This window comes from Pavona decussata, unplaced genomic scaffold (assembly GCF_977016875.1).
Source record: "Pavona decussata unplaced genomic scaffold, jaPavDecu1.1 SCAFFOLD_102, whole genome shotgun sequence".
In the NCBI taxonomy this organism is placed as follows: Eukaryota; Metazoa; Cnidaria; class Anthozoa; order Scleractinia; family Agariciidae; genus Pavona; species Pavona decussata.
The window spans coordinates 383,018-407,522 of NW_028145517.1; the positions used below are offsets into that span (position 1 = coordinate 383,018).

Consider the following 24,505-nt stretch of genomic DNA (forward strand, 5'->3'; position numbering starts at 1 on the left):
CTTTTGATTTCTGCACACTCTCGATCATACAATCTTTCAGCAACACATCAAATTCCGGTACGATAATATCCTTTCCATGGGGTCTTGCGTTTGCTGTAGTAGAAGAGCTTTGATCATTGGCTTTGCTCTTTGTGGAGTAGTTCTTCTTACTCTCGGTTTAGTGTTAAGTGTTGGTGGCGTGTTTTCTAAACTAGTCAAAGACAAAGTCGACCAGGTAAGATCACTTTGAAACTACAGGCTGCAGAAATATTTAATTTGGCAATCACAATTTGCGTTCAATGAATCCGGAAGATGCTGTTTGTATAAGGGCAAGATTTCCGCACAGCCCCTTACATATCAGACATTACTAACATGACATCAATGAAATCAATTCATGAGTAATCAATAGGTAATCCAAGGTTAAATCAATAGGTAATCCATGGTTAATCAGTTGATAATAATCATGCCAGTCATTGATTATTGCCAATGATCAATGAGTTTACAATCAATGAATAATCGATAGGCCACAAAATTTTCAGTCATCAATTAGTTATTAGTCATTGATGACATTGATTACATGATATAGTCTCGTACCAAATCAAAAATAAAGAAATAAAAACAACTTCTTCAAGGAAGATGTCACAATGCAAACTTTATGTGAAGCATCAGACTCATTTACTTCAGTAGCGAGCTATTGAGGTCTAAGGTTCATTTAGCGACCAACAGGAGTCGTGTTTGGCCTATCACCTTTTTAAAATATTAGCAGCATAATAAATGTATACACATATGTGTAGTCAATGAGTTATTGACACATGTAGGTAATTAATATACACGTAGGTAATCGATGAGTAGTGAATAGCATCAATGGATAATCAATGACTTTGATGAGTAATAGATAGGCAACAAAATTTTTGTTTATCGATTAGTCATTGATTACCCATTGATCATTGCCAATAATGAAATTCAGTTGATTACTCATTGATTACCCACCGATTACTTATTGATGTCATTGATCATTGATTATGTATACATTCTGCGACTAATTATACACTCGCTGGTTTTGGAAAATAGATAAATATTCTTGAAATTAATGTTTGGGGCTGTTAAGGGAAATTACTCTATATAGTTATTTTTATGACAAGAAACTCTACTAGAATGTACAAGGTACGTGATTTTGCATAGACAAATCCAAGAGCACTCATCTCCCCTCCTCTCACTCCGGGCGTACCCCAGGCATTTGACGTGAGGTTTACATGTAGCTCCATATATTTAAATTTGATAAGAAATGAGGCCCGCCCAGTCGGGCATTTGACTATTGATAAAACAATGGTCAGCAGTCTCATACATCAGTATATGCCAGCCCAAGCTCAATATGTACAATATAAGAGAATGCTACCCAAATATCGGCAGTGTTGTGAACAAGAGTTTGAATTGCATAATAATGGTTATGGTGAAAATATAAATAATTTGGTAGAAAGACATATATTGAAATAAAATGATTCTCGCAATAAAATTATCTTACCATACTTCTTTGGTGACCTTCCACCAAAGAGAACAACAAGGCTTCGCACTGCGAGACGGACAGCAATTTTGCATGCACCCCCAGAGTCCTCGGGCCAAATCTACATCGATGCAAATTGATGTTTTCTTGTTTGAAAAGTACAGTACAAAATTTTTAGTGAGGTGGAACATGTGGTCTTTCAGGGTGAATCATTTCCGGAACAGCAGCTGGTAATCAATCTTAAAGGGAAGCAGGTTTGAAGATAAACCACAATAACCCATCAATTCGTGTGTACATAGATTTGGCCTGGGGATTCTCCCAGGGTGCATGCAAAATTTTTGGCGATAACTGATGGTCTGGTACCCTGGCAATGCTCAGTTTGCACACAAGGTTGGTTTTCATCAGTTGTTTGTTGTGGTGAAATAATATTGTACCAGGACTGTTGCCATATTTTACTGTGGCTGTAGGAGGAGAAAATGCTGGTTGTCACCTGTCACAGGGCTGGGATTGTGTGGAACCAATTCATTTGCACTTGGATTTTTCTTGGATTTGAGGCCGTGGGAGAGATGTTCACATGGGGGTGGAGAATTTATGCAATTTGAAGCACTATGAGATTGGGCATTTGACCATGTAAACTGCCAACATAGTGAAGAATTTGGCTACAGTGTACATACAAATGATTAAAAAATAATAAAAAAAAGGCAAATGCTCAGAGGCAAGAGGCCAAGGTCCCCTTTGATTAATTTTAAGTCCTTTTTTTTTTTTCAGAATGTTGAATTAAAACCTGGCAGTTTAGTTTATGATGAATGGACAAAAGCATCCACTCCTATTTACATGAAGTATTTTGTATTTAACTTGACAAATCCGCATGAAGTTATGGATGGAGCAACTCCAAATGTGACACAGATGGGACCTTATTCATACAGGTATGGAATAAAAAGCAACCTTCACATGAAAGATTCTTATATAATGTGGGTAACTGCAATGGGTAATTCCGGAACATATTCATACCCTACATGTATCATGAGCGCCATCTTCATCTACATGTAGACCCCCCCCCATCCCTTGCTTGCCTTCGGAAATTCAAAAACTGCTCAACCCCCCCTTGCCCTCAGAAGTCCAAACTGTTCTAGCCCCCTTCAAACCCCTTCCCCCCATGCCTTTGGAATTATTAAGGCAAAGTTCACTTCGAGGCAATGCCAGTCTGGGACACAGTGGTAGCAAAGAACAAAAAGGTAAAATAATTATACATGTATACAGCAGGATGTGAAACTATTGTGACATGCCATTTTTAGGCGTGTGTTTGAACTTCGTTGCCTCGTTTATGAGATTCTAAACTTTGGATGCACCTTGTTAAATGTTGGTGTTAATGGTAGATTAAACTTTTTTTTTTTCAGAGAAATAAGATCAAACGAGGTCCTCAACTGGACCAGTGATAAAAGCATCATAACATTCATGCCGAACAGAACATACATTTTTGATCCAGAGACTTCTTGCGCTGGCTGCGATGACAGAAATGACTCCTTTGTTTCTGTCAACATTCCACTGCTGGTAAGTGGTAAAGTGAAAACAATACTGAGCACTGAATTATCAATTTACAGAATTCAGGGCTGTCAATCTCTCACGTCTTGAAATAAATTATGGAGAATATGACTTCCACGGCCAGCAATAAAAAAGCGCCTTACAGAGACATTGCATCAAGGCCAAATTCACGGGTTCAGTGGGAGGGGTGGGGGGGATTAAACAGTACCAGAAACTTTTCTTGTCCGAAAGTCGAGTCTATGAGAAATAGAAAATTTAGTCAATTATCCGGGAGATTACAAACATAAATCTGGAAACCAGAAGATACAGCTCAAAATCTGGAGATTACAGACATAAATCTGGAGACCGGGAGATACGTTTCAAAATCTGGAGACTCCCGGATTATCCGGGAGAGTTGACAGCCCTGAATATTGCAATAGTGAGAGATCCAATAGCAACACATCAATCGTAATTTCAACTTATAATAACTGCATGTATTATGTACAATAGTATTCTCAACCGCAGTTTCACCAGTTGTTTCAAAATACATGTAATCTTCTGTTCAGTACTTAGTCCTATTTCCATGATTAAAAATACATCACGTTGCCCTGGAATAATCACAGGTTTTAATATTGCAAATGAAGCACAAAGCAACGGATAAAACATTGAGGCAGTGTTTTCTGTAGGATTGAAGTGACATACATAAGATAGAATGCAGTGAATCTGAGCTTTTTTTTTCTTTAGGAATAAAGGAAGTGGATACCAGTTTAATTAAAATTATCTGATCCAGAAAACAGAATAATATTGTTATAATATCAGTGCTGATAGATGAAAGAAAGCTCCTGCTACCCATCATTAAAGAAACATGTAACATATTTGGCTGGGCACTCATGCCTAAGGTTAAGCATTGAAAGTATATAATAAATATTATAATATTATTTTTTTTAAATTTAATATCTCTAGTTCAGTTTCAGATTTTTTCTATTAATAGTTGAATGATGTAACATACATGTGCAGTATTTGTGCATGTGATAACTCAACTTAGCTACAAAATAATTCTAGGACAACAAGAGTTTTTTCTGTCGGAAAAAACTTTTGGTTTTTACATTGTTACATGTATACAGAATTATCTACAGTATCAATATAGTAATTAATTAATGCGAAGACAAGTACACGTAAAACCTAACAGTATAAAAATATTTTAGTGTCATTTTGAAACCTACATTGTCTAGCCTGCGAGCAAGCTCTCTTGGGGGTGGGGGGCGGGAGGGGGAAAGAGGAGAGAGCTTGCAACGATGTCTCAGGAATTTGAATGCCGCCCCCAATACTCTTCGCGGCTCCCTGCTGTCCTAGCTGTCAGAATTTGGCCAATCAGCGCAAACCAGAAACAATAGCAAACGTAAGCAAACATGTGAAAGGTACAATGTTATCAGATACACCTCGAAAGACGGGAATCCTTGCTGACAAAAACTATACTTTCTCTGATCGAGTATGCCTACCGAGTGCCACAAAAATCAGAAAATTTAGTGAAGGATTTTACTTAATTGTGAGCACACTAAAACCCGATTGACCAAAAGGTCGAGGTCACAAATGTCGTCCCAAGGGTCAAGCGAATCTTGCCAACTGCACTGCAGTGTCAACGCCACAAAACTACTGGACATAAAAAAATGTCGAAAACTTGACACGGTCCGGCCAGGGAAAAAGAAGCAGTGCAAGGAAATCGGAAGGATCTCAATTTTGCAGCTGGGTCTCCGAGGACAAGGACACAATTCTCAATATCGACAATGTGGTTTCATTTGAACACTCAACTCGTGTGAAATTTGTGATGTTGTGAACGAGTAACCAAGCAGACGTGAGAGTGCCAGATCAAAAGGAAATCATTGCGCTTCTAAAGAACGTTGCCCTAAAAAACTGGCAGTCCGCTGTTAACGCCATACCGAAGCACTCGGAATTGAGTCAATGTATTCAGAAAGCTTTAATTTGTGGCGTAAGCTGAAAGATGTTCATATTTTTTATCGGCTGAGCCAAACACCAAACAAAAAGCTTAAATTTGGCCGACCTTGACTCTCCATCTGAAATATCGGCAATCGAAGCGGCGGGCATCCCCATTCTTCTTGCTTCTGCGATCAAGTAATCGATAATGATACTTTGCAATGGGCAAACAACTAACATTGTTTGATGCAAAAGGTTGAAATATCAAACTTGTCCCAAATCTCGTAGGTAAAACTGCAAAAACATCGCTACTTTGAAGAAAAGCATTGGCAGCTTGACTTTGCTCGGGTTTTAATTCCAGAGAAAACCTAAGTTATTTAGAGAAATTCTCGCAACCTTCACAAATAAAAACTCCGCCACCATTTTTGTGTTGTCAACACAACGCACGCGAAGAGCAATGACGTAAGCACCAAATTCAATATCCACCAATCAGCATTTTGCGTTGAAAAATTCAATGCAGAAATGAAAATTCCTGAGACATCGTTGCAAGCTCTCTCCTCTTTCCCCCTCCCGCCCCCCACCCCCAAGAGAGCTTGCTTGCAGGCTAACATTGTCAGACTCGCAGGACATTGACTAACAGCTGTAGTTACACATGTACTTTTATTTAAATTTTACTTAACTTGATGTTTTGGTGTCGTCACTTTGCTATATCAAACTCCCAGAACACAGAACACTTAGGACAGTTTCCATTTGTGAGACCGGCCAGTTTGTAATCAAAATGTTCCAATTTGAAGGATAAGTTTTGTCCTCACACCCTTCAAATTTCTCCAATATAGCATGCATTGTACCACTTTTTGGAGCGATTGTTGTTCAAGATTTTACAGCATCATCCCTGCAAGTTGATGGCCATTTATAGATAGTAACTAAAGATAGTTTTATTTAAAATCACCTCACAGCCCAAGGGCTGAATAACGTATTAATATTTACAAATATTAAAAATTAAACCTAATTTCAGAAATAATAGAAAAATGTAAATATGTCTCATCAAAGATGCGTGTATCAAACTAAAACTTAAAACTAGAAACCACAGCCCAGATAAAGTTTAGCTAAATTTCAAGATAAATTTATTAAATGTAATCTTAGTTCTATCAGTATGAAGCCATGGCATTTTAAAATGTGCTGTTTCCTAAGGTTATAATGTGAATCATTATGCAATGGTGGCCAATTCTGGCAAATGGATTTTAGCACTCAAGATTAGTTATTTTAATTACCTTGACATTGGTGTATTGATGACACTAAAACATAAGGGATTTTTTTGCAAGTTTTTACTTTTCTTTCAAATCATTACATGGAGTGTTTGATTCATTTTCTTCCTTTTCTTTCTCATTTGCAGACTGTTGCATTATGGTTGAAAAATACTAACTACAAAAAGCATCACCCTTTTTGCACGGGGCTTGTGCAGGTTGCAGCATCTGTGGTTAAATTGTTTCAATGGAAGAAAGTGCATGAAATTCTCTGGGGATATAAAGATCCATTTCTTGAGCATTTATCAATAAAGATACCTGGTTGTCCAGTCCCCCAAGGGCTGTCAGCCTTTGTGCAGTTGCAGGTTGGTACATGTAGAACTGTCTTAAGTCTTATCACTCTAAGAACTCTTCATAACAAAGCACTGCATAAAGTCATGAGCCCAAAGAACTGCATCTCACAAATTTAAGATTTAGAGCAATCTCTCAAATTGTTTATTTTAATAAAACATCATCAGGCAATGATTACAAACAGAAAAGGCTACAAAAACTACACTCGTCTGGTGATTTGAAATTAGAATTTATTATTATGTTAGAACAATATTATTATACATGTAGGTCCCTTGATGCCTTCACATTCCAATAAACAATGAAATATTGCTTTGTTAAATCCTGCATCCTTGTACTCTAAATCTTAGATTTGTGAGGTGCAGTTCTTTGGGCTCACCTTTATAGTTTTAATTATTATTTAATTAAATGGGCGGATGGCTAAGGATAAAGTTTCATGTTCATATTGTATTGGTCCGTGCAGCCATCAGCTCTACTGTCAAATGGCCGTGTCTGAAATATCATTCTGGACTGTTTCTTTTCCTTGATTCATTTAGCATAATAATTATCATTCTCTTGTAAACATCTTTAATGACATTGTATTTGTTTAATGTACATGTATAATCCTTAATTTTCTTCTTAACTGACATCAAACTGACACTAATGTGTGATAGTTTCCCTCTTGCATCTTCTCTGGACTCATAATCTCTTTTAATTTTAGTATAATAATACCTATTACGGTATCAGTGCTGTTAATTCTGGACAAAGGGACATAGAAAAACTGGATCAATTTACTATGTGGAGACGAGCACCGTAAGTAGTTAGACATGCAACAGGAATTATTGTTCCACACATGTGTTTATAAATGTCATTTTACCACAAAAGTAGCTGTTTTGCAAGATTTGAAAGTGCTGAAAGAAATTTGCCAACCCATATAAATTTTATGAACTATAGAAACACTTTGTCACCAACAGTATTCTTTCAGGTGATCTTTTTTTTAAAAGGATACTATGTATGAAATGTTTAAACTACAAATTGGGCCATGTAGTCATTAAGCTTAATTTTATTACAGCTGTACATGTAAGCCATGCCAAATGTGAGAACAAAGAAACCTTACAGGTGTACATGTACTTTGAATAACCAAGTATTACAGTGCAATGAACTCAACCGGGGACACTGAAAAAACCTACACTTACAGTAGAAATGTTCTCGTTTTTGATTGGTTTACAAACTACCAAAGCCAAACTCCTTTGTTGTAAACATGACCTGTGATTGGCTGATCAATGTTGGGTTGTCCCGGTTAAGTTCGTTGCACTGTAACTTCAGTAAAGAAAGATAATATTATTCCCTATTTTCCCAGGTAGTTTCTTTGTGGTATCCCAAATATATAAATCAAATCTTCTTTTCCTTTTTCTTTTTTTCCCTCTTGATTACCAATAGTACTGTCAGTAGAACATGGTGATTAATAGTTCAGATTACCTTCAGTTGGGGGTTCATGGCTTTTGTGGCTTGTTCTTTTGAAAATGTTTTAAGAACCATTAAATGAGATAATTTCTTTTGGTGGTCAAGTGTTACTTTTGGGAGTCATTTATTACCAGTCCTGACAGCCACTATGGTCACCTTTGAAGAGAAAATTGCACTGATAATAATTATTACTATCAGTGCAATTTTCTCCACCAAAGGTGGCAACTAAACCTATATTAATTAAATACCACGGTGAATAATTATGTACTGATCATCAGAAATGCCTTCCAAAAACAGGAAATTGATAGTCAAGTGTTTTCAGTCTTCTGTACAGTATTTGCTTTATGCTACAGAAACTTGGTTAAATGTCAGTCGTTGGGGTTCACTAAGCTCGTAATGACTTCGCGTTAAGTCTATCCTAGATTCATTGTAACAGTACTTTTGAGAATTATTTTGCAGCAATTTAAGTTGGTGGAGCGATAAATACGCAAACATGATTAATGGGACAGGTATGTACAAGCACTCTTTAATTATTAAAAGTAATCTTCCAGTCCCCCAGAACCCAGCCACCATTAAAGGGGAAGTATCATGGGGTTTTTGATATCTTTTGTTAAAAAATGATGAAATAAGACCTTCACTTTCCTAAAAAAATAATTCTAGAACGACGAGAGGAAAGAAATCAACTCAATTCTTGAAAGGAACAACTCGAGATCTGGTCTAGCGCATTTTGGAAACAAAAATGTGAAAGCTTGAAAAACATTAGCCTAACATTTTTCAAGTTTCGATCCATACCGGCCTACTCTGTCTCTGGCCAGAGGCACTCATCGACAGTTTTATTGCACTAGGGTGATAATTTATAACAAACTTGACAAATATTTTGTTGTTTCTGCTGACAGATAAACATTTTTGGGTTTTGAAATGACAGCAAATTTGCGTGATATTTCCCCTTTAACTGATTAGTGTGATTAATGTCAAAAAATTTTCTGGATTCTGTACAATGTATCTTAGATCTGATTAATGTATCTTGTACATGTAGGCATCCATTTTTGAATGTAGCGATGTGACAGATTTTTATAAATTGGGCCAATTTTTATCTGCACACTCATTTTAATTATTTTAAACTTGAAAATGGTGTCATGACGACTCTGAAATGTTGCTCGATTTGATCATAGTTAATTGAAGGTAATGGTTGTGAAACCTGACAAAATTCTTTGTTATATCTTTTGCCTGCCTTTTTGGCCTTGACCCTGCACAAACAACAATAGAATTTGGAATGTGTTGGGGCAACTGACCAATCGAAATGTTTTTGTTAAGATATTCAACTGTGGTGTGAACATTAAAACAAAAGATTGTGCTGGGTCGCGGCTCTTCCAACATAAACTGCAGCACCATTGTTTTCATGGCAAGGTTTCATAACCAGTCTCTCAAGTAACTATGATTTGATCATTAGTTTTTACACTTATTTTCTTTGTCAAATGGAGCTCAATCAGCGCTATTGATCGATTGTAATTAGCTAGACAGAGCATACAATCAGTATAATTTATAGCAAAATTTAAATGCCAACATGCATTTCAAAATTCCACTCAAATTCCCTCGGATATTGTCATGAAAAAATGCGTACATGTATTTAACAGATATTAATAACATTTACGTGCTAGGTAATTTTGGTTAGCTTGTGTACAGCCGCCCCCTCTCCTCCCTGATTTTTCCTGAGGGGAGGGGGCGGCTGTGCACAGGCTAATTTTGCCTGTTATTTTTTTTTTCTTTTGTAGATGGCACTCAGTTTTCTCCAGGAGTTTCAAAAGAACACACATTATATTCCTTTTCCCCTGAAATTTGCAGGTATGTCTGTCTTTTTCTCACTAGAATTCAGTGAAGGATTGGAACACTCAAGAAACGTCTGTAGTTTATGCAATCTGTACTTCTCAGGGTTACAAAACTTCATAAGGGTATTTGGGTGGACTTAAAGATGGCTTAAATTGAAGATGCGCCAAGTTAAAGCGTGTCATAGAGATGCTCTGCATCCCAGCTTCTGATAACTGTGGTACAGTAATACTGTACAGTAAAACATTGAAGACGCTTGGATCACTTTACGACAAACTACAAAGACAAAAATTACCTCGTAACAAGGATCATACTACCTTTGCCAACCGCCGTTTTCCGTTTCCAAATGAAGTTGTGTAGTTTCGTGTGGGCATCAAAACCCAGAATTATCAACCCGGGGCGAGCCCGATTTAAGGTTTTTGGCTTTGTCTCGGTCAACACAGCACCCCTTTCTGGACATCCACTGTTGTTTTGGTTACACCAAGAACGTGACAAAAGAGGGAAGCAAAATGTGCGACTCTCTTATTGTAGACCAGCCCATATCCGATTTGCTTAGAGCCTCATCATGAAAGCTAGACCCCGTGCGCAGGTTTAACTATGAAAATTAGTTTTTGTTCATATGCCAACGAAACTAACTTTCACTACTCGGAAATGGCCTATTGTTGTCATGTGATATTTGTTTGTTTTAGAGGCATCGATGCTATCGATGTAGTACTGCCTTTGTAGAACAAACGGGCTTAGAACTCAACGCATGCCTAAATACTTGTGTGTGCATTTACGTATTTTTCTTTCCACAGATCTGTCTATTTCGACTATGAATCCACAGTGACTCTTAAGGACATCAAACTGTATCGCTTCATTGCTCCAGATCAACTTTACCTTAGTGGTGACATTTATGAACCCAACAAAGGATTCTGTGTCCCTCCCCATTGTTTACCAACTGGCTTGCTCAATGTCAGTCTCTGCCAGCCGCAAAGTAAGCGAAAACCTGCCTCTTTCTTCTTCATAAAAAACGGATTTCAATAGGCCACACTTGTTCTACTAAAAGACCTGTGACATTGCAAACCCAAGCCATTTTGAAATCCAGAAGCGCCTCCTAGATAATAGGCCCTCCCCCAGCGAAAATAAGGCTTCATCCGCACTGATGCGTTTTTAAAAGTGTCCGTTTTCATCTTGGCGAAAACGAAGCAAACTATTTTATTTCACACGCGTTCTCGTATCGTTTTCACCTATCCACACTTTCAAACGAAAACGCATTTAGTGTGAATGGGGCCTAAGCCTTCCTAAGCCTGTAAAAAGTCCTTTGGGAATTTGAGCCCTGGAATTACATTCGTTCAGGGCTATTCTTTGAGAGAGTTTTGCAATTCAAAATTGTTTGGGCTCTCTTGAAAGACAGCTAGGAGAGTAAGACAGCGAACCCAAACAGTCCATGATTATATTCGAGAGGGTTAAGAGCAGTTTTTAATTGACTGTCCAAAGTAATGTCGTGCTTGATCTGGTTTTGCTTTACTGCGCTCTGTGATTGGTTGGCGAATTTCGCGCCATTTTCTCAACCAATGGGAAGCCAAACGAAAACCAATCGTGACTTCGTAGCACGAATTTTCCCGCACTTGACGTCGGTTACGTGCATTTGCGTTATTTTCCTCTTTGTTATTGTCTCAATAAAGCCTCTTGTTGTTGTTGTGGTTGTTTGCTTCGAATTATGACTGGCCAGTGAAATGTGTTGTTTACGTCTGTTGTGATTGGCCAGAGTAAAAACTTTGATTTTGGTTTTACAGCGCTCGTCTGTTGTGATTGGCCAGAGTAAAAACTTTGATTTTGGTTTTACAGCGCTCAATCGAGAACCGCTCTATTATCGGAAGGATTTTAGCATCTAAGGGGCCTGCATTGGAGATTGGGGGTAGAGGTAAAGGCCTGTATTCGCACGGCATCTTAAGGTACTTTTTCAGGGGCGACCTGCACCGTTTGCAGCGTCATGCATGGTTGGTCGAGAGGACAAACGAACGAACAACAGAACAATGTTCTCAGCCCAGAAAAACAATTCAGCTGCATGTTATGAGGGTCCAGTGAACATAGAGCTTTTGAGAGGTGCAGGTCTGCTGCTTTTACGGTGTTCTGGGTAGAACATGCCTATAATGCAAGGATATTTGGGTTTATGCGGTCCCTTGTCTTTTGTTTTGTGCTACTTAGTTAGTTGCACATTATACGCTACTTAGCTGCACGTGACAGTGACCAACTCGAAAGCTTAAGCTCCTTTGGTCACTGCGCACATGTTACCTTTGATGGTGTATGTAATTTAATGTTGTCTTTTGTTACTTTTGTGATATATCGTAATTTCCTTTTGTAGTAAACTATTGAAATAGTGCATAAATAAAAAAAAAAAATCTGAAATCTGAAATTTTACCCACCTGGGTGCTTTCCGCATCCCGAGAGAACATTCATTTTGAATGTGCTATTCATCATAATTTGGGGTGTATTCAATTTTGGTTGTAATCAGTAGGCATGGTGCAAATTTCACATAACTATTTCTTTGACCTAGGAGTAAATCTTCTTATTTTTCAGATCCTCCAATTGCAGTCTCTCCTCCACATTTCTACCAAGGAAACAAGTCTTTGGTGAAAGACGTCAATGGGCTTAACCCAACGAAAAATGTTCACGAGTCTTTCATTGACATCGAGCCGGTAAGAAAAGCCGAGATGAATTTATGATGTATTTATATGCCAGATTTCATATTCACGCACAAATCATGTATTTGCATGTCAGCAGTATCCTGGGATATTTGTCAATGTTTCCACGAAATAGTAAATTTCCACCTTGAGTGGCGTTTTGCTGCCGCTTCTTACTTTTAAATCAGCTGTTATCTTGTAGACGTTCCTTTCGACTTGTCACTTCAATAGCTATGCAGGCTACTAGCCACAGTTTGCGCCAGGCTAACAGAGCCATCGAAACAGTCAACAGGATACAAACTAGCGCCTCTAGAGGCGTTTTAGGCAATTGTTCCTTGGAAGGGGTAATAATGTCGTTAAAAATCCGAAAAAAAAAGTCAGTTAGGATCTTCGTAAAGCCAAGAACAGCACTCCAGTAAATTCGGGTAATAAAATTCCATTCCCTTAAGTTTTCAGCAGCTTAAATTTTCGGTTAAAGTATCCGAATAGATTAAACCGTATTAGCTCATACAAATATGCCTTAAAAGGACACAAAACGTTCTGGGAACACAGAACACCACGTGTTTAGTATTTTTCATGAATGCTCTCGTTGGGTGCCCTGTTTGTTCGCTTCCGAGAATTGACAACCTCCACCCCCTTTGAGTTACTGTAATGTCAAGGCTGTGCTCTAAGGAAAATTTCAGGGAGCCCTTCGGGCTCCCAAGCGCTTTATCCTTTTACCTCCTGAAAACCTATCATCACTTATAGTCAAATATTATTTAATTCACACTTACAGAAACAGTGCAAAACTATTTTTTAAAAAAAAATGAATAGTACACATATACCAAACATAATCTGATAAACCTAAAACTATCTCATTGAAGTTCAATTCAAAGCATTATGTAAGCTTTGCAAAACACTATTTCGTTTTAACTCTGTATACTTTATTCTTTAGAAATTCTTTAGACAGAGTTTAAATTTGAATTATAAATTACAATCTACGGTAGATCAATACTGTCAACGATGTAAATCATCTTAAGGCCCACGTGGGCATTGCATCCCAGGTTGCGAATAAATTCCTTTTGCTTTTCGTACTTTTTTTCCAGGGTACACAAAAAGCGTTTAAGCTGATCGTCTTCAGAGTCACTATTCCCCTTTATGTGGGAGTCCAAGAGTTTAAACAAGGCAGCAAGATCTTCATCCATCTTTTCTTCAACAAAACATTGCCGCTATACTGCTCTGATGATCAGCGAATTCGCAAATTTTTATCTAAAGCGTGCGGAAAAACCCCCGCATGTTGTCATATGAAACCCATCAAAGTTTTCACGCCATGAGAAACAAGGGCAAAGCCGCCGAATTTTTCATGTTTTTTAATGGAAAAGTAAGATTACTTTAAGGTCTGTTTAGGTAATTTTTATAAAAATGTTTCGGTCAAAAATAAGAAAACTATTCTTTTCACTAATCATTTAGGTTGAAAAGAAAATTCGCTTGCGACAAATGACTGAGATCCCGTGGCGGCTTTCCCGGGAAAGCTGCCATGAATTTCTGCAATGAAACCCGTGGCCGTCCCAAAACTATTATCTTTTTTGAATAAGTCATCTTGTTGGAAAGTCATCGTTTAAGAGCAGAACAGAAGTATTTTCTTTCCTATGTTACCGGTGAAATGTTCAAGACAAATGAGCTTTTGGTGGATTCGGTTGATTTTATTTTTAGTGCGTGATACGTAATAACTTGTCACGACAGCAAGGACAATGCGGGACTTATTGAGTTTATACCCGTTTCTAAAACATCACAAAAAATAAATGTATCTTTTCTTTTTTATACATCGCGTTTTGCTGGAAAAACAATCTTACGTTATGTTTTAGCCTCGCAGACACGGCAGTAAATAGCCTGCTAAAATATTAAATAAACATAAAAGAGCGACTCCCGTGTTTATTTCAGCGATTTATTAATCACCGACCGTAGGTTACGCCTATCAGAGCAGAAGTAACCACTTCTTTTGAAAAACTAGCTGATGAGCCATCCCAATTTAAAGGAAAATTTTCAATGCTATTGGAAAAGCCGTTAAAATCGAAAACTGTGCAGCTAGTCAAGTTCAAAGTCAAGGATTATGCTATATGTGAATTCACGTGGAACGACCTTTGAACGTCAACGCGCGCCCGATTGAACAACATTTTCTTTTACCGTACTTCACGACTGTCAGAGCAGAAGTAACAAATTCCTTTTGAAAAACTAACCAACGAGCCATCCGAATTTAAAGGAAAAATTATAATGCTATTTAAAAAAGCGGTTAAAATCGAAAAACTGTGCAGCTTGTCACGATCAAAGTCGATGATTATGGTACACGTCAATTCACGTGGAACGACCTCTGAATATTAACGCGCGCCTGATTGAACAACTTTTTCTTTCTTTTTTTTTTTTGACTGTAAATCAAGAAACCAACATCAGCAGGTAAAATATTTTCGGTCGCCCGAGGCAAAATGTTAGTCGCCTCAGGCGACCGGGCGCCGTTAGAGCACAGCCTTGAATGTAATTTGCCATTTGGAGCGAAAACTATCAGAAAGTTGTCGTAAAGATTTCAAAAACTGCTAAAAAAGAATTTGCCTCGTGACAACAATATGCACAGCGTCCAACTCGCTTACCTGGTCGTTTCTCACTCTCAGATCACGGGCATTGTCATGCGCGCTGCGAAAAGGGTTCAAATCAATGTGGCTTTGGAATCAGTGGATATTTTAGAGTAAGTAACGTAAGAATTTCTGTATGTGTACGTTCTGTTCAACTGGCCCCTGTGCTTTATTTCGACTCCATTTCGTTTTCCTTCACCAAGCTAACCGGCATGTCTTTATTCACAGTGAGACAAAAGGCAAATTTAAAAAAGTTTTCCTTCCTGTTATGTATGGAGACGAGGTAAGTCGTTTTGTTGACGCTACAGATCCAGTTGCATGATCGAGTGATACACACCGGTTTCAGAGCATACGTTTTCCCCCATGAACAGACTTGACACAAGCGATTATCCATGTATTCGGTGCTTTAATATGCGGTCCACCCGTGCGAGAGATTTAGAGCAACGACGCCGTGGGAGCGTATACTTTGGTGTATTTGTATGGAGTTCCATCCCACTTGCCAAAATTCGAGGTTTATATTTTCATTCTACTTCTTGTATCTCAGACTATATTGTACAGTTCCACATTCGACTTTATTTTCAACCTGCAAAACTGCGCATCCGGCATAACCACACGCATTTTGCACTCGACTTTTCATTTTCAACAACGTACATTAGTCATTTTGACTTACCAAATTTTTCGGGCTGTAGTCGTCTTGATTCGGCTACTGCAATCTGTCAACATGCAACTTTTCGTATTCGGCTTCATTCAACATCCAACCGCAATTCAGGAGAGGATAACACCTAGGGTGCACATTACCTTCGCCCCCTCCCCAGGGGTAGAGCCTCTCACCTCTCCAGGTGAGTGATTCGAGTTTTTGTGCTTTTAACGAAAGATACCCGCGGCAGTCACCTTCCCTTCGGAATTTCCATTTTCTCTCCAGCCCCTTTGTAATTCCCTGTTTGATCTCCTAACATCTCCAACGAACGAGAATTTGTTCTTTTTTCCCTCTTCAAAACATCTCGTCTTCTTATAATCGGTATGTCCGTTCCTTCGTTTACTTTATTTTTCTTTCAGAGTGCAGTGATAAGTGATGAGAAAGCAGCGGAGTTCAGATACAAGGTATACCGCGCCATCACATTAACACATATAGCTGAGTACCTTCTGATAGCACTGGGTGGCCTGTGCATTGTTGTGGCTGTGGTGTTGCTAATCATCCCCACATCGAGGAAACAGCGTTTTGAGATGACTATACAGGCAAGAATGAAATTTATTTCTTTGTGTAGTACTGTTACAGTTTTTGAACTGTTCATCTGGGCGTGGTTGTTCAAAGAGCGGATAAATCTTTCCAGTAAATGAGATGTAGTCTACCACCAACCACGGTGCTACTTATATTGATACGCAGGACATCCCGAGAACATCGCTTCCGATGTTGAAGGAAAGACGAAAAGTAGCGACAAAGCGTGTATTGGAAAGAATTGGAAATGATAAAAACCACCTAAATCAAATTTCAAATACCAGCTACAGCTACAACATATGATAGGTACCAGACCCAGTGGGAATACCAAAGTCTAGAACCCAAATTCTTTTATGGCGCGGGCCGCAAGGCTCCTTTGTTTACGATTGAACTGTATATTTCTAACTAATGCTCCATTCACACCATGGCTTAAACACGTTTTTGACTGCTTTAGTTTTGGATTTTTGTCTACTACAGATTTAGCACAAATGAAAGCATAAGTTAAAGTTTACTTGAATCCTATGTCAAAGCCAATGGTTCAGCTTTCTGTTACCAATTTCCACTTTTTTAAACCTGGTTTAATTAAACATGTTTTGTTGGCGTGAATGAGATCTAAGTCTAACTATATGTACATCCGCTGTATATTTATTTTAAGATGAGTGAATAAAGCTCATTATTACACCCAGTCGACAACATCGCCTGATGAAGACCAACTGTATAGCGGTCGAAGCGTCGCGATCAAAAAAACTTTGCCACACAATCGCGAGACAAACGTCCATTTATTTTGATCTATCATTTCAAACCACGATGACTAGCACCTTTCATGTGGGACAGTGCATTTTAGTTGGTAGTTAAGGGCTTTTCAACTGGATAGAGTTATCCGCTCTTTGAACGAGAGGGACTGTACTCTCCACTGGTCTTTTCATTTGTTTTTCGATATTCATGATATGTAAAGCTTACAAAATTTGTGCTTTCTGTTCTTTCCTGTAGGAAATAAATGGTCAAAAGTTAACAATATTTACTTCATATTTGTCCTTTTTCAGGCTGAGGATAATGAAGAAAGGAAACCACTCGTTGGTGACGGAAAGGAGGAGTAAGTCACGGCGTAGATTGTACTCCGCCATTTCCGAGTTACTTCGAACCTCATAATGAAAGCGAGGCTTCATACATGGTTTTCATTCAATTGCAAACAGAACTACTTTATACATGAAATGCGTTGAACTTAGCCTCGCCTTCGTAATGAGGTTCAAGCAACCTAGCCTACGAACGCAGACGTATTTCCAGCTGTTTCTTCTCTTGGCGGAGAGAAGCGACAGCGGGAAATACGTCTTCGTTCGCAGGCTACAAGCAACTCAGAAATGGCCTTTTCGTCGCATTTGTATTTACCTTCATCTCCTTCTATATATTTTTCCAGCACTAGATAAAACCGACTACGAATTTGCAAGCACATCCGCCATTTTAACGTTCCAGAGAGAGTGTTCTTGATTACAATTTCATCCCTACAACTTGTAGGGGCGTAAGTAAGGTCTAAAGCTCTCAAGATATTTGCCTTGCTCTTCCGTTTTTTTTTCCCTAACCGGGAGTGGCGGGGGGGGGGGGGGGGGAGGGACGGGTGGGGGTTAGAAGCCCCAGGGTATGAGGATGGAGAAAATACTTTCTTTTTCACTAATTCGTAATCCGGCTCATTCCCCCGCTATGCACTTGATAGGTAAAATGTACGTTCAAGTATGGCTGACTTTGCACACATTCATAGGCGACAGCAGAGTGAAACTGGAAACAAAAAAGTAGAAAATCAGAAAGCCTCCTTGTCTACTAGCTTGAAGCTGCCTTGTATTTCGTTTAGACCTTTCTTTTTACTTAGAGAGTAGCTAGCGGAGTATAAAGAGTTAGTGAAAGAACTAATTGACGGAAGTTTCTTCGCGTTCGGTACTGGTTAACGTTGCTTTCATGTTTTGGGTTTTGATTAATTCGCCGAGATGTTTACGTTTGTTACAAGCTATGCCAAAGTGATTGCTGTGGTTTAAATTGAAACCCGCTCGAATGATGTGGTATATTTTATTTTCTTTTTCACACAGAAACAAAGTTTACACTTGAAAAATGTTCCTTCCATGCGAGATGCGATACATCAGATGCTCAAGGCTCTGGATTAATGGAGGACAAAAAATAACCACTGCGAGTAACTAAAGGACTTTTGGTAAATTAGAAAGATATTCGGAATAATGTCAAGCGCCTACTTAAGGGAACCGCAGCTACAAATTATGTATCTTACGGTAACTTTAATCATAGACTGCGAGCAATCTTTCTTTTGAACGCAAGATAATCGAAGGGCGAGTTGCGGGCGCGAGCGGCAAAGCCGCGGGCGCCGGAAGGCGAGCGCTCGCCTTCCAGCGCCCGTGCGGGCAACTCGAGCTCGAATATCTTACGGATTCTCGAAACAGAACGTGCATATTCAACAGTGGTTCAGCTTCCGAGTTATCGAAGTAACCGCGGTTGTCTGTCAGTTCAACGAATGACGTCACGTTGACGGCGCGACAAAGATGACTGGGGACGATGCTATATTGGAACAAGTTTAATAGGGAGCTTTGAGCAGCGACGAAGGCAAGGGCAACGAAAATCTCACCTGAAGATATAACGTTATTTCATTTGTGCTACTTCGCGATTATTTCATCTCGTTCAACTTCTACAGAAACGGCGAACTTAACGCAATCAAACAAAAAGACCACTTTGGTTCTTTTTTTTTTATAACTAATTACGTAACTGTAAATAAATAAATAATTTTAAAATAAATAAAAAGCCCATTTGTTTGTTAATTTCTAGCTTTTGGTTCTTATTTATTTATTTATTTATTTATTTATTCATTTATTTATTTATTTATTTATTTATTTTTTTATTTTTACTAATTGCTTACAACTGAAATTGAAGGGGCTGCGTTTAAACCAGACCATTTCTAAAAGTTTGTCGTTTGTACCTAAAAGATGGCGAGCTTTACCGCTACACTTGGCTTCCTTGGTGCCCTATCACGCCTAGCGCCTTAGCATTAGCGCTTTACAAAAGGACTGACCAAGGGGAGGTGGCGTTCCCTTTTGGCATTTTATGTGGTACTTTTTTCGGTAGCTTCTAATATGCTTTTGGCGGTACACGACCAGAATGTTACCCTCTGGACAAGCAGTTATCTAGTCCCTGTACGGCTTTCTCCCAGGCCGTCACGGTCAATTCGTTTCACTCGGACCACGCAATCCGGAAACGGATGAGAGATGAAAGACAGAGAGGGGCCTAGGAACTAGGCAAGACAAGCAGTTATAGTTAAGTGCCAGCGCCAGTAAGACGAAGCGGGCGTGGTCGTATCTAAAGCTGCTCCCCTCAACCGAATCTCGGGGAACTCCCACTTAACTTCGAAATAATCGTCTCTGCTCTTCGAACAGCGCCAAGGCTGAGGATCTACGTGAGCAATCCGACAGCCTCGGAACTTTTTTTTTTTTGGGGGGGGGGGGGGGGGGCTTAGTTTACCATTTAATCCTGTAATTGATACCCCAATACATTCTATTGTAAAACGGAAATGTCATACGCTATAATCTATGAATATTCACAAGAATATTTTCTGCCTAACATCGGCAGAAAAATCAGAAAAATAAGAATATTCAGCCCGGGCCGGGAAAACAATATTCTTGTTAAAAAAAAAAAAGAGTGTATTGTTTCTTCACCAAAGTATATCATTGGACTGACAATAGTCTTTTGTTAAGAAACAATAAACCTTCATGTGCGACCACCTCTCGTAATCGACCACCTCCCATAAGCGGCAACCCATCCGAAACACAGGAGCATAGCCTTCATATACGCATGAAACATGCAAACGGGCAGCGTCCTTGGAGGCTTTTAAGCGGCTAATGATGAAACACGATTCTGCATAGATTTTTTTTCTTAGTGTGCAAATGTTTTTATTTTATTTTTCTATCCTGTGATATTTTAACCCAAAAGTGTTTGAGTCATATATATTGTAATTTTTTTTCTCATACCATAATGATAATTATTTTAGGTGTATACAGGGCCCCTCAGGATAACAGCCCCGTAGCTGATTGGGCCACCCTGTCTAAATAAAGTTCACTTACTTACTTACACGTACGCCCTTGCTTACAGCCGTCATCTGGGAAAAATATATTATTGCCTGAAAGAGTTTTTATCATTAAATTGGCTGACTGATAATTTTTTCGCATTATACTGGCGTCTTTATGTTAAATTTTCCTTTATCCTATCGTTGCTCTATACTGGCCATTAATGGCTAGAAACATTTATAAATTGTGAGTCAAAAAGGAAAACAAGATGCCTATACTGGCATTTACGCGTGATGCTGTGTCTGATTTATTTCCATTGTATGCTTCGCAGTCTTTTAAAGCTATCCTCCCTTCGCAATTGAAGTATTGCGTAACGGTACTCGAGATCATACCGGAAATTTCTTTCTGAAAACGTTATGACAGGGGCCGATACATATCTGACTCACGCGCTATTCAGGGCTATTTATATTTACTATATTTTGCATTACATTATTCGAGATCATGCCGAAATTGCTTTCGGAAAACGTCATGACCCGGGGCAGATTACATATCTGACTCAAAAGACAGTATTATTGTTGAAGACAAAAAGACAAATAGACAAAAAGCTTTGCTAAATGAACACGAAAACTTTAAGTAGAAATTGACAATCAAACCTTTAATTTTTTCATGAAGTGGATTTCCAGTAACCGTTTAGACATCAGTTCGACAAAGTCTGCAGCGCAGGTAATGTTTTAAGCTTAAGCTGGACCTTTCCTCTTCGCATTGCAAAACGCAATCTGGCCAGTCAATACCAACTTTTTTCGCCGCAAGCTGTCCATTTTCCATCGTTTAAACGTTCGAGTACTTCTTAGAACTTATCCTTTCGATTTACCGCTTCAAAAAGGTTAATTTTCTTTCTTTAAACTGCACATTTGAATCTAAAACATTAAAACAATGTGGCCGCTAAAGAACCCTTCTCTGTTCCAGCCCAGAGATCACGAGTGCGTGACGTCACAATAGAAGAAAACTCCCGTCCGCTCCCTCCTGACATACACCAAGATATTGGATTCTGATTGGACCGTTTTTGTTATAGACAATAAGGAGACAAAAATATCCCCTCTTGGAGTGAAGTGATTTTGATCCACGTTCAACGAGTAAATAAATAAAATATGCCCATTTTTGACTACGATGAAAAAGAAACGCCACCGAAATTTAGACACCGGCTGCCCTGAGGGCAGCCCGGGTAATTATGCAACAAAGCACTGTTGCGTTATTTTGTATAGGAATTGTTTATCCAAATACTTAAAAAAAGTGTTGAATAAAAGTTTGAAATCATTGAACTGTCATTGTCTTTGTTTATATAAATGACTTTAGAGCCGAGGATCCAATGGGTGCATTTTGACGTTACAATGTCTTATGCGAGCGAGTTCCCTGTAAATGAACCCCACGGACTAAACATGCAACAATTTTGTATAATGTTTATGTTTTCGTAGCAAAAAGATTTTGATTTTGATATTGCACTAATCTTCATCCTTACTTATTGGTTTTGATAAATTTTGAACCAATATGGAGGATGTTCTACGGTATTGGAGATATACAGAAATGCAAGATGGCGATTGTGAACAAATGACGTCATTTTCCACTTTGCGGAATTCAAAGGAAACTGTTTGGAACATGTTATACACTCTACAAGTCCTCATGCTCAATGGTCTTGAAGTTAGGGACTAGGAGGGGGGGGGGGAGGAAAAGAACCCAGAGCGCGTCCTTGCTGGTCAGTAGTAGGAGGGTCTGCTAGAATCTCTGTTATCAGTTCATTTTTCGGCCATTGCTGGTCAAGCCTATTTACTGGGCGTTGGTTTAAATTTTGAGTGGCGCTTTTTAGCAGGGAAGATTTCACCGATCGCTTTGAGGCAATCTTTGTGAGATCAGTACTTTCCAAAACAACGTATGAGAGCCTTTGGATCAGCAACAACTATTAAATCACTAGCAATACAGGGTGCGTTTCCTTGGGAGAATCCAAAAACGGATTTGTGATCTTAGGTCATTCGGATCATGGTGCATCAAAGGAACCGACGAATCCACGCTGGACAAGGATTCATCGGTTCCTTTGATGCACATGATCCGAATGATTTGAGATCACAAATCCGTTTTTGAATTCTCCCAAAGAAACGCACCCACAGTCTTGAATACAGAAGGCATACATTCGATGTCAAGAAAGTGCTTTCTAGAAACCACGCCCTGTTAGAAAATGACTTTTAAATCTATTTATTACTAAAAATGTAAATTAATGAATTTCATAATAAATAATGAAATTTGTTTTTGCCACTGTGACGTGTTCTAGCTCATACGTAATTATGTTTCACTAATTAGATAATTGCACTGTGATTATGACGTAACTCTGTGATTATGACATAACACTTGTCGAACTTGAGTTTTCGCTTTTCACAGTTTCGTTCTCAAGCTATGGACCTTAAAGAGTTTAACTCTTTCCCCTCGCTTGAAAGACTTAATGAAAATGAAATCGAAATCAAGGTAGGTTACAAGATACTTTTCTCGCTTTCGGTAAGGAAAACAATTCTTATTGTATCCGAATGAACAAAAACAACTTTAAAAATCAAATTGTACGGTTTACAGTAAATACGGCGTAATTCAGTAGCTTCTGGTGTAACCTAACTTATGTAACTTATAGCTTCAATTTAAAGTTATTAATAACACAGATATAAGATATATAAGATTTTTTGTTGCGCTTTTTATGTATTTAGATTTAATGTGCACGAGTTTTTATCGAGTTGCAAATCAGGCGCGCTATCATGCGGGTTTATGTTCGTGCGTTTGCGTGATTATTAGCAAGCCGAGTGAATTAAACCAAACCGTAATGCGCGGCTCTTGTAAGGAAAATATACATTTTCGTCCAAAAACGAACAAAAGTTGATTTATTTTTTATTGAACATCATGTATAATAACTTTTACAAAACATCAGAGGGCGTGTCCCAGATTTACTCACCATGACAACATGTGTCATAAAGGCACGCACGCGCAGTTCTAATTGTCACGTGACGAGAAGGTTTTAGAAACACACGTAAGTTATTTTAATGTTCGCGCGATCTCCATTTTATTTTTGTTTTATTTTTTTTTCCAAATCAAATGAATAACTAGATGACTGTTTAGAGAAATAATTTTAAGACAAATTAAGGAAGGAAAGTTGGAAAAAATCTCTCGAAAACAAAACTTGGAAAAGTGATGCAGAAAATCACTTGTTCTGAAAGCTTTTTAATTACTTTACAAATACTCTGTGGTTTATTGTTTTGTTTTCCTTCTACAGTCAAAATTGATCATGATTTTGCATTATTTTCAGTATCTCAAAATCAATCACTAAGAAAGGCAACGTGACATCAGGAGCCCATTACATTCAGATTCAGCAACACTGTTATTTTTTTTTTTACATATCCGTTCAAATCCGGCTGCTGAAAGTGCGCCGAGCAAAAAAAGTCGTAATTTCAGTGGATCATTTGAGTACTTCAATGAAGCGATCTGAACTTTTATACTGGGCTCCGAGGAAAAGAAAATATTTGAAATCCGCGCTTCATCAAAACCGATGATGATAATGATGATGATGATGATGATGATGATGATGATGATGATGATGTGAAGGAATTTGCATCTATTAGTTACGAAGTAATCAGAAGCTGCGCTCAAGGAATACCTAAGCCATCTATATCAATTAACGTTTTACATCATGTTTTCTTATCAGGCACACGTTACTGAAGAGATGAGAAGATCTGTAGCAGCATATGTTAAAGATGTAGTCGACAATGCAAAAATAATCTTTACGATAAGGGCTAAAGAAAAACAAGATCGGGAGGAAATGCAAGCTTTGGCCAAGAAGACTGCGCACGACGTGTTGGAGTCAGCGAACCAAAAATTGGAGGTGTGAGTCAGTTGACTGTGTATTGGTAATTTTGTTTAGCTCTTACTGTAGGTTGTGAGATGGGAGTTCGATCGCGCGATGGTTCGTGCATGACGGCCCAGCTTAAATCTGATTGTCACGCTTAGTTTATAATCTATTTTTTAAAGGTAAATTTAGATTTAGAAATATTCCATTGAAATGAGATGTTGTACCTCAGTCGCATCGATGACTAGTCTTTTCCGGCTTTTGCTTTATCCGCCGAGAAGAGAACGTCCCGTTTCTCTTGCGTTTGT

General features: G+C 38.5%; 2 protein-coding genes across 4 annotated transcripts in view; both read left to right on the forward strand.

The window, feature by feature from the left end:
• Nucleotides 1-24,505, forward strand: part of LOC146471448 (uncharacterized) — a 217,558-nt gene that overhangs the window by 184,743 nt on the left and 8,310 nt on the right. The window contains exons 1-3 of one of the 3 annotated variants that reach the window (XM_085119967.1): nucleotides 21,796-22,076; nucleotides 22,754-22,837; nucleotides 24,057-24,233. In XM_085119967.1, the coding sequence (XP_084976093.1) occupies nucleotides 22,011-22,076; nucleotides 22,754-22,837; nucleotides 24,057-24,233 (327 nt within the window). In that variant the 5' untranslated portion in view covers nucleotides 21,796-22,010. Of the gene's footprint in view, nucleotides 1-21,795; nucleotides 22,077-22,735; nucleotides 22,838-24,056; nucleotides 24,234-24,505 lie in introns of those variants that run through there. The other 2 variants (XM_085119966.1, XM_085119968.1) reach the window with 2 other exon arrangements.
• Nucleotides 18-19,087, forward strand: LOC146471460 (lysosome membrane protein 2-like). The gene is made up of 13 exons (XM_085119945.1): nucleotides 18-214; nucleotides 2,249-2,406; nucleotides 2,878-3,031; nucleotides 6,327-6,542; nucleotides 7,226-7,317; nucleotides 8,428-8,477; nucleotides 9,741-9,810; nucleotides 10,590-10,768; nucleotides 12,355-12,473; nucleotides 15,101-15,174; nucleotides 15,290-15,344; nucleotides 16,118-17,370; nucleotides 18,353-19,087. The coding sequence occupies exons 1-12, from the start codon at nucleotides 77-79 to the stop codon at nucleotides 16,397-16,399; spliced, it is 1,587 nt and encodes a 528-aa protein (XP_084976071.1). The 5' UTR covers nucleotides 18-76; the 3' UTR covers nucleotides 16,400-17,370; nucleotides 18,353-19,087.